Below are 10,502 nucleotides of genomic sequence, written 5' to 3' on the forward strand. Positions count from 1 at the left end.
AATTTTAAACCTTTTTTTTTTTTTTTTTTTTTTTTTTTGAGACGGAGTCTCGCTCTGTCGCCCAGGCTGGAATGCAATGGTTCGATCTCAGCTCACTGCAAGCTCTGCCTCCCAGGTTCATGCCATTCTCCTGCCTCACCCTCCCAAGTAGCTGGGACTACAGGCTCCCGCCTCCACGCCTGGCTAATTTTTTGCATTTTTTTAGTAGAGATGGGGTTTCACCGTGTTAGCCAGGATGGTCTCGATCTCCTGACCTCATGATCCACTCTTCCTCGGCCTCCCAAAGTGCTGGGATTACAGGCGTGAGCCACCACACCCAGCCATTTAATACCTTCTTAACATGAAAATGTCTCTCAAGAAGAGGGGTGAATTAAAAATATGTTCAGACAAACCAAGAGACTTTGTTAACAGCAGACTTGCTAAAGAAAATTCTCACTGCACTTCACCAGGCAGAAAGTGTAGTTAACCTCAGATGGACAGTCTGAGAGAGTAAATTTCAACAAACATTGCATAAAACAATAAATATAATAAAGTAGTATATGTTTCAGAGAGAAAAAGGTTGGAATTAAAATACCTATCAATAATAGGACATAAGTTCAGAGGGCATAAATGGAGTTAAAGTATAGTAGCATGTTTACATTGTTAGGGAATTGGGTAAAGTCCTAGATTAAAGTTAGGTATTGATAACTGAAGTATGCCTGTGATAATTACTAGAGTCACAACTAAAGAACTAGAAATGTAATATACAACTTCCAAACTGGTAGAGAAGGAAAAGTGGCACCTAAAAGCTAACAAATCAATCAGAAATAAAGCAACAAAGGAGAGAAAAATAAACATAGAAGAAATACTGTAAGATTGTATGTAGGAGTATATTTACAATAACTGTAACTGTAGTAACTGCTACAGTTAAAGGAGGTTGTTAAATGGAACTTTACATTGAAACTGTATTCTGTTTATAAACAATACATTTAAAACATAAGGATATTAAAAAACTGAAAGCAAAAAAAGATGGAAAAGGTATGCCAAGCAAGTTTTAACCAAAGGAAAGCTGGTTTTGATTCACTTTTAAATAGAAAGCATTATTAGACATAAAAAGTATCACTTTGGGCCAGGCACAGTGGCTCACTCCTGTAATCCCAGCATTTTGGGAGGCCGAAGCAGGCAGATCACAAGGTCAAGAGATCGAGACCATCCTGGCCAACATGGTGAAACCCCATTTCTACTAAAAATACAAAAATTATCTGAGTGTGGTGGTGCGTGCCTGTAGTCCCAGCTACTCAGGAGGCTGAGGCAGGAGAATCGCTTGAATCTGGGAGGTGGAGGTTGCAGTGAGCCAAGATCGCACCACTGCACTCCAGGTGGGCAACAGGGCAAGACTCCGTCTCAAAAAAAAAAAAAAAAAAAAAAATCACTTTATGATGAGCAAAGTCTTACTTCAGAAGAAATACATAAGATTTTATATGCACTTAAGAACACAGCCTCAAAATATATAAAATATTTTTAACCATGGTGGGTGATTTTAACATACCATTGTCAGTAATTGATAGAACAAATAGATTTAAAAAATCAAATAGATATATAAAAATTAAATATGATTAACAAACCTGATCAAAGGGATATGTTCTTTGTAAGTAAACATACAACATTTATAAAATGAATCATATGTAAGACCATGAAACAAGCCTTAACACGTTTCAAAGGATTGGAGTCACACAGCCCACATCCTCTAACCACAATGCAGTTTACCTAAAATCTACTAACTAAAAGATAACTATTAAGAAACAAGTTTCTAAATAAATCATGATTCTGAAGGAAAAAAATATAATAGGAATTTCTAAATATTTCGATCTGAACAATAATGTACTTTATGTATCTATCAGGTTTTCTCTACCTCAGCACCGTTGACATTTTGAACTGGATAATGCTTTATTGTGGGAGACTGTCTAGCGCATTGTAACATGTTTAGCAGCATCCCTGGCCTCTACCCACTAGATGCCATAGCACCTCCCTATGATGACAAGTGCTCCCAGACTTTACCAAATATCCCCTGGGTGGCAAAAATCACCTATGGTTCAGAACCACACACATATTATATTTCCTCCTAAAATGTAGAAGGCCAGAATGTATCCATCCCATTCTAAGAATAATAAAAGATAAATGGCAAAAGTATAACTTTTCTTGAGCCAATTAGAGAGCTGAGGTCACATCACAACCAAGTAGCCTAGCATCCAAGAAAACACAGAAACATCTAAAGAGAGACAGGTCGTGAACATTTTCTCACCCATGGGAGAATATGAGAGAGGGAAATGTCGGGTTCCATATAAGCTGATCTTAGAAATTCTGTTTAAATCTTCAACAGATTGCTAAAAGATGAATGTGGACTACTGTGAGGATGTAGAACCTCTGGGAGCCAGAGGCAAAAGGGAACTTCACCCTACTCAGATTCTTCTCCATGGATCTACACTGACTGTTCATGAGGAAAATAGGAGGCAGAACAGGAGACAAGAGAAACCCTTCCTCAGTAGTGCAGATCTGACAATGGGCAGCAGCCACTGCTGTAGGAAACGCATGAAGCGCCCCCCATACAGAACGTTTCCCCCTGCAGAATAAAGGCCATCTGGGACAGAGGCAGCATACCTTCTTGATTGCTCTCAAGGCACAGGTGAAGACTTAGTGGGGATAGGGAAAAAGTAAAGGAAAAAAGCCTCTACCCCTGGGAGAGGAGCAAGAAACATTCCTGGGCCAAAACCATTAGAGGTATCCTACTGTTAGAGAAGGGGTCTAAAATTCTCTTGCACAAAACCTGCCAAAGATACAAGGCAAAGTTAACTGTCATGGGAAGGAGGAGCAGGAGAAAGTGGGGGGTACACAGGGTCTGCTTTAAGACTGAGCCTGGACCAGGGCAACAGAAAAATTACCCTACTTCCCCACCACCAGACCAGCAAGTACCAAGTAACAAATCAATCTACTACTGGGAGACAGGCAAGGGCATAGAGAGAGATCCCTTCTACTGTACACACATGTAGGAAGACCAAAACATGAGGGCAGAACAGGAACATTTCAAGGGGGAGGGGGACTCTCCAAGACGCCTGCATAAGTACAGAGTAACACTAATGGAATTTGAAGTTAGTAATGTTAGTAATGTGCTGTAGTTGGCTGCAGCAACAACAAAACCCAAACTCACTCAGGGAGGCTGAGGCAGGCAGATCGCTTGAGCCCAGGAGTTTGAGACCAGCTGGGCCACATGGTGAAACCCTGTATCTACAAAAAATTCAAAAAAAATTAGGTATGGTGGCACATGCCTGTGGTCCCAGCTACTCCAGAGGCTGAAGTGGGAGGATAACCTGAGCCCAAGGTGGTCAAGACTGCAATGAGCCGTGATCACAGCACTGCACTCCAGCTTGGGTAACAGAGGGAGACCCTGTCTCAAAAAAAAAAAAGCCCAAATAGCTTGGACAACATAGGGAGACCCTGTCTCAAAAAAAAAAGCTCAAATTCCCTACTAAGGTTTTAAACATCTACACATACACACTACATACACCTACACACACACATACCCTCCAGTGACCTAGCAGAAGTGGCAGAAATGGATATACTCATTTCAAGACACAAATACTATCTGCCTCGGTTCCTAGCATTCCAAAAATGATATCCAGCATTCAGTCAAAAATTATGAGACATACCAAAAGAACAAGAGAAAAAAAACACTATCAAAGGACAAAGCAAGCAATGAGTAAGATGCAAAGATGACCAAGATGTTGGAACTATCAGGTCACTTAAATAACTATGACTAATATGCTAAAGGTTATAGTGGGAAAGATGAATAACACGAGAGAGACAGACAATGTGCATGAACAGATGGAGAATTTCAGCAGAGAGATGAAAACTACAAGAGACAGATGTGTGAGAAAGAAAAGTAACAGAAATGGAAAATGTTTTATATGTGTTCATCATTAGACTCAAGACACCACTGACGAATCAGTGAACTTGAATATAAGTCAATAAAAAATTTTCCAAACTGAAAGAGCAAGAGAAAAAACAAAAAGAAAATAAACAAACTACAGCTACACACATCATCATTGATGAATCTAAAATTTATAATTTGGGGCAAAAGGTAAATCACAGGAGAATAAAGACAGTACAATTCTATTTATATGAAGTCTAAAAACAGATAAAACTAAACAATATTATTTTGCATGCTTGCAATTAATATGTGCTAAAATCACAAAGAATCAAACCAGTATAGTGGGTTGGTTCCCTCTTTGGGTGAGGGAAGGAAATGAAATCCATAGGGCATTGTGTAGGCAGGAAGTGACAGGAAGCTTCCAAGGCAGTGATAATGTTCAATGTCTTAATCTAGGTGGCTACACAGACATTAACTTTATAACTATTCATTGAAATATGCATATATGTTTTATATACTCTGTATTTTTAAATTAAAACTAAATTTAAAATAATGTTAATAAAAGCAGGGAGCTACAATCATGAACTAAGGCTATGAGTTTAAGATGTCAAATTATGCAGATAAAGAAAAAAGTTTAAGTCAATAATTGGAGAATTTTAAATTTTATTTGATACTTCCACATATTTAAATGCTTCCTGTAAAAGAGTCTGCATGAATTATTTTCTTTTGCTCAGATGCTTGCTATTATATAGACAAAATCTAAAAATTGAAAAGGGAACCAAGTTACTCAATTTTTTATGCCTCAATAACTAAATAAACATCTCTTTTTTTCTGAGAAGCTCCAAGGATGAAATTAATATTTTGATTAAAAAAAAAGAAAGAAAAAAATAACATTTGAATGAAGATTGTCATATAATAGTAAAAGTACTAGGAATTCTCTTTTATCAGCATAAGCTTTATGTAATTGTTAGTAATCAAATTACTTCCATTTTTGGACCTAATGTAAGTATAAAGACTATTTCTGGGGGGTGATAGAAAAAAGTTTCTTACTCAATTTTGAATATTTTGATACATCAGAATTTAATAATTGATTCTTTAGTCATTCTTCTATTTCTGTATATGTAACTGAATTATTTTGGTATTGTGGTATAATTATTTCAGATATACAAGAATCCATTTGCAAAACCCATCCATCAAAATACTTTACAAATAATACCACTTCTGGTAAGTATTTGAAGAAGTTCTTTTTTTCTTTTTCTAGGAAACTTCTGATTTTATGTACATATCAATACAAGTAAGAACCCTGAAATAATATTAATATTTCTTGGGATTGGTTTATAGAGGTTTTCTCCTCAATCAGGTTTTTATTATAAGACTGTTTGTTAGAATTATGCCAATATCCTCTCATTTAAAAAAATGTGAAAGGTCAGAATATGATTTTTTTTTAACATTTAGGCTCAGGGGTACATGTGCAGGTTTGTTAAATAGGTAAATTGTGTATCGCAGGGGTTTGATTTACAGATTATTTCACCACCCAGGTAATAAGCAGAGTACCTGATAGGTAGTTTTTCAATCCTCTCCTTCCTCCCATCCTCCATGGCCTCAATTGGGCCCCAGTGTCTGTTGTTCCCGTCTTTGTGTTCATGTGTACTCAATGTTTAGCTCCCACTTATAAGTGAGAAGGTGTGGTATTTGGTTTTCTGTTCCTGTATTAGTTTACTTAGGATTATGGCCTCCAGCTCTATCCATGTTGCTGCAAAGGACATGATCTTGGTCTTTTTTATGGCTGCATAGTATTCTATGGTTTACATATACCACATTTTCTCTATTCAGTCTACGATTGATGGGCATTTAGGTTGATTCCATGTCTTTGTGAATAGTGCTGCAATGAACATACCCCTGCATGTCTTTAAGATAGAATGATTTGCATTCCTTCAGGGTGTATACCCAATAATGGGACTGCTGGGTTGAATGGTACTTCTGTTTTAAGTTCTTTAAGAAGTCGCCACACTGCTTTCCACGATGACTGAAGTAATTTGCATTCCCACCAGCAGTGTATAAGAATTCCCTTTTCTCCGCAGCCTCACCAGTATCTGCTATTTTTTACTTTTTAATAATAGCTATTCTCACTGGTGTGAGATGTTATCTCATTGTGGTTTTGATTTGCATTTTTTAAATGATTAGTGATGTTGAGTTTTTTTCATATGTTTGTTGACATGTATGTCTTCCTTTGAAAAATGTCTGTTCATGTTCTTTGCCCACTTTTTAATGGGGTTGTTTTTTGCTTGTTAATTTGTTTTAGGTTCCTTATAGATTCTCAATATTAGGCCAGGCACGGTGGCTCACATCTGTAATCCCAGCACTTTGGGAGGCTGAGGCTGGCAGATCACCTGAGGTCAGTAGATTGAGACCAGCCTGGTGAAACCCTGTCTCTACTAAAAATACAAAAAATTAGCCAGGCGTGGTGGTGTGCACCTGTAGTCTCAAATACTCAGGAGGCTGAGGCAGGAGAATCGCTTGAATCTGGGAGGTGGAGGTTGCAGTGAGCCGAGATTGCGCCATTGCACTCCAGCCTGGGCGACAAGAGCAAAACTCTATCTCAAAAAGATTTTTTAAAAAGATTCCGGATGTTAGAACTTTGTCAGATGTGTAGTTTGCAAATATTGTCTCCCATTCTGTAGGCTGTCTGTTTACTCTATTGATGGTTTATTTTGCTGTGCAGAAGCTCTTTAGTCTAGTTAGGTTCCATTTGTCAATGTTTGCTTTTCTTGCGATTGCTTTTGGTGTCTTCATCATGAAATCTTTACTAGAGCCTATGTCTAGGATGGTGTTTCCTAGGTTATCTTCCAGGGTTCTTATAGTTTTAGGCATTATTTAAGTCTTTAATCCATCTTGAGTTGATTTTTGTATATGGCATAAGGAAGGGGTCCAGCTTCAGTCTTCTGCACATGGCTAGCCACTTATCTCAGCACCATTAATTGAATGGGGAATCCTTTCCCCATTGCTTGTTTTCGTCAACTTTGTTGAAGATCAGATGGTTATAGGAGTGCAACATTATTTCTGGGCTGTCTACAGAATATGAACATTTTTATATTCAGAGTATTTTCATCAGTCCCGGGAGCAGAAACAGGTATTAGTGTACCAATCTTCAAATAATTTTAGATGTGTATCCTAATTGAAAAACTGCTAAGAAGTGTACATCATTAAGGATCCATATCTCTTCTGTGTCTTGAGAGTTGTTTTATTTTTTTAATTATACTTTAAGTTCTGGGATACATGTACAGAACGTGCAGGTTTGTTACATAGGTCAACACGTGCCATGGTGGGTTGCTGCACCCATAAATCCGTCATCTACATTAGGTATTTCCCCTAATGCTCTCCCTCCCCTAGCTCCCCACCCCCGATAGGCCCTGGTGTGTAATGTTCCCCTCCCTGCGTCCATGTGTTCTCATTGTTCAACTCCCACTTATGAGTGAGAACATGCAGTGTTAAAACTAGACGTTACTGAATCTTTTTTTTATTTTTTGCCTTGGCACTGGATTCTGGTAAAAATGGTCTGAAACAGTACTTTTTAAACTTTAGTGTACTTTGTACCACCTACAGATCTTGGTAAATACATTTTCTAATGTAGTAGGTCTGGGATGTGAGTAGATAATACCAATGCTGCTAGCTAACTTTGAAACACAAGTTAGTTCTATGCGAAGCACTAACTTCACATAGAAACATAAACATGGATACACATTGGAATCACATGGAGAACTTTAAAAAATATTGATGCCTGGGTCGTACCTGAGAGCAGCTTCAGCATTTAGATATTTCTAAGCTCTCTGAAGAATCTGAATGGGAAGCGAAGGATGAGAAACACTGGTCTAGAAACAGTGATGACAAACAAGAAAGTCACCTACCCTTCTTGTTCCCCTGTCCTTTGTCCATCTGGGAGTTCTTGGGGAAGGGGATCAAAGTGTAGCCTGCACTGATGAGGAAAGCCAGTGAAGGAGTCAATCCAAGTACCCTCTCCCATTGACAGTACTGGACATACAGTGACAAATTCTTCTTTTGCTGGACTTCTCTTAGTCACCAATCTATCAATAAAACAGCAGTACTACATAAATGTTGAATTAACTGTTATAGTCAAGAAAGAGATTTATGAAACACTTTCATGTCTCAGTGACAAATTTTGCTTTGCTTCTCATTTGCAGTGTATAAATGGTCCTCCATTTCTTCTTTCGTTTATTAAATATTAAGTGCTGTCTATGTGCCAGAAACTTTGCTACATTCTAAGAATACATCATGAGCACAAAATAGCCAACTTTGCTAAGGCTAGGATTCACATTTCTAGGTTAGAAATTTTGGCCACAAAAGAAGGCAAAAGTGACCAGAAGCCATTATTGTTGGAAGATCTTGATTATGGTTAGTCAGTGATGGACAAATACAAAGGTGCCCAGCAACTCACTCCTCTCTTCTCTGTAGCATCTTCATGACTACAGGCCCTGCTGGCCAACAGCAGCCCCGGGCCCACCACCTGTCTTCTTTTCTGAAGACAGTAGCTTCAGAAAAGCAGAGTCATTCCACATTCAGCAGTTTCCATAGATTTCCCCAGCAAGCTCCCCCTTCATAGTTCCACTTCAGCAGCTTGGGCATGCTTGGATTATCCGATTTCCCTGCAAGCTTCAATGTGTTTCCCACACCAGTGTTTCAAACAGCCTGCTTAGTCATCCTTTCTCTGATCCTGACTGGCACGCCACTGTAGAGCAGGCTACATTTTTGTGCTTTGTCCCATATACTCTGATCCTTCAGTTTTCCTTTTCCAGACCCTCATTTTCCCAGCTCCTGTATTTGGCAAAATGTAATTCCTGTAATAAATACCTTAGTCCTATAATTCTTATAATGGCTTTGTTTTCCTGATGGGTACAGTCTGATAGAGGAAACATAAAAATAAGCAGTCTCTTATAAATCAGTGTAAAAAGCGCTAACTTCACAGGTATATGAACATATAGGAGATGAACAACATTCTGAATTCTGAGAAAAGCTTCAGAGTTAGCCAAATGAATATTATTTCAGAGACTGACAAGGAGAAAATAACTTCCCGGGACTAAATGAAACAGATTCATTACAAAGAGGGAGAGAGACAACTGGAGAGGGACACAGGGGCTAACATTCCCATAGGTTTCCTTCTGACGGGCCTAACGATGTGGGTTCCAGGCCCTTTCATCATTAGTTCCATTGGACATTGTTTTCACAAGAACTCCCGTTTCTGCTATACAACACTATAGAGATTTACTGGTAACAGAATTTATCTAGGAGAAAATTTTAAATAAAGAGCTTTAAATGCAGGTGCAAATAAATTAGAATTTATAATTTCACTTTGAACCCTGAATTTTTTTTTATTTTATTATTATTATTATTATTATTTTGAGACAGAATCTTGCTCTGTCACCCAGGCTGGAGTACAGTGGAGCGATCTGGGCTCACTGCAACCTCCGCTTCCCAGGTTCAAGTGATTCTTCTGCCTCAGCCTCCCGAGCAGCTGGGATTATAGGCACATGCCACCACGCCCAGCTAATTTTTGTATTTTCAGTAGAGACAGGGTTTTACCATATTGGCCAGGCTGGTCTTGAACTCCTGACTTTGTGATCTGCCCACCTCAGCCTCCCAAAGTGCTGGGATTACAGGCGTGAGCCACTGCGCCCAGCCTGAACCCTGAATTTTTAATGAAATTGTAAAATTGGACATTTTCAAAATGGGAATTTTATCTTTTAGAGGAGAAAGGTACTGATGCAAATAACATAAGGGTTGAGGTAAATAATCTGTAAAGTCCTCTCCAACCTTAAAATCATTACCTGGGAGAATGATGTCAGGATCTATTGAATATGCCACTATTTGACATACTAGCCTAGTTTGTGGCTGCACTGTTTCAGCATGTGTTTGCATGCTTGTTTCTTCTTTCTGATTTCCAGGAGAAGAGAGAAGATAGAACCAGCAGCTGCAGAGACAAGAGATAAATTCCAGCAGAATCCGTCTAAGAATACCTTTCATGTACTTCTCTAGGACTAGATGCATACCGTTTTGTCAAAACCAGCCATAGGAAAACATGTGAGCAACAACCCCTGTGAACATTTGTCCTAACTCAGATTTTGTGAGCAGTGAAGTTTAACAGAGCAGTGACATTTAACAAAGCAGTGAAGTTTAACAAAGTTCTGAGAATACCATGAAAGACATTATGCCTGCCTGAACAAAAAGCAGGACATAACCTAGCTCTGAATACATGCCACAGGGATGAAGCTTGTGAGTAGAGCAAACATTTTTCCACAGAATTCACAGTGCTCCCTTGTAATTTATAGATTCCATGTTGAAATATATGTTAAATAAAATTTCTGTTTATTAAACCTCTTTATTAAACCTCTAACTTACTGATAAGATGTTTATAAAGTATGGCATATTTTGATTTTTTAATTGCCCATTTCAGTGTAATAAATATTCCTAAAGTTACCACATCCCACAAAATGGCCCTTGGTAGCAGCAATAGAGCAAAAGTTACCTTTTTGTATGGTGAAGGGAGGCCTTCCTATGGCTGTACAATTATACATCGATTCTTCCA

At 38.4% G+C, this 10,502-nt stretch overlaps 1 protein-coding gene across 1 annotated transcript in view; it reads left to right on the plus strand.

Annotated features, from left to right (window-relative positions):
• CEP126 (centrosomal protein 126) overlaps positions 1 to 10,287 on the plus strand; it is a 78,265-nt gene extending 67,978 nt beyond the window's left edge. Inside the window, 3 exon segments of the mRNA XM_017888596.1 lie at positions 5,066 to 5,087; positions 5,089 to 5,128; positions 9,862 to 10,287. Coding sequence (XP_017744085.1) covers positions 5,066 to 5,087; positions 5,089 to 5,128; positions 9,862 to 9,906 — 107 coding nt within the window. The 3' untranslated portion in view covers positions 9,907 to 10,287.
• The last annotated feature ends 215 nt before the right edge of the window (positions 10,288 to 10,502 follow it).

The sequence above is a fragment of the Rhinopithecus bieti genome, unplaced genomic scaffold, assembly GCF_001698545.2.
Source record: "Rhinopithecus bieti isolate Rb0 unplaced genomic scaffold, ASM169854v2 scaffold_18434, whole genome shotgun sequence".
NCBI lineage: Eukaryota > Metazoa > Chordata > Mammalia > Primates > Cercopithecidae > Rhinopithecus > Rhinopithecus bieti.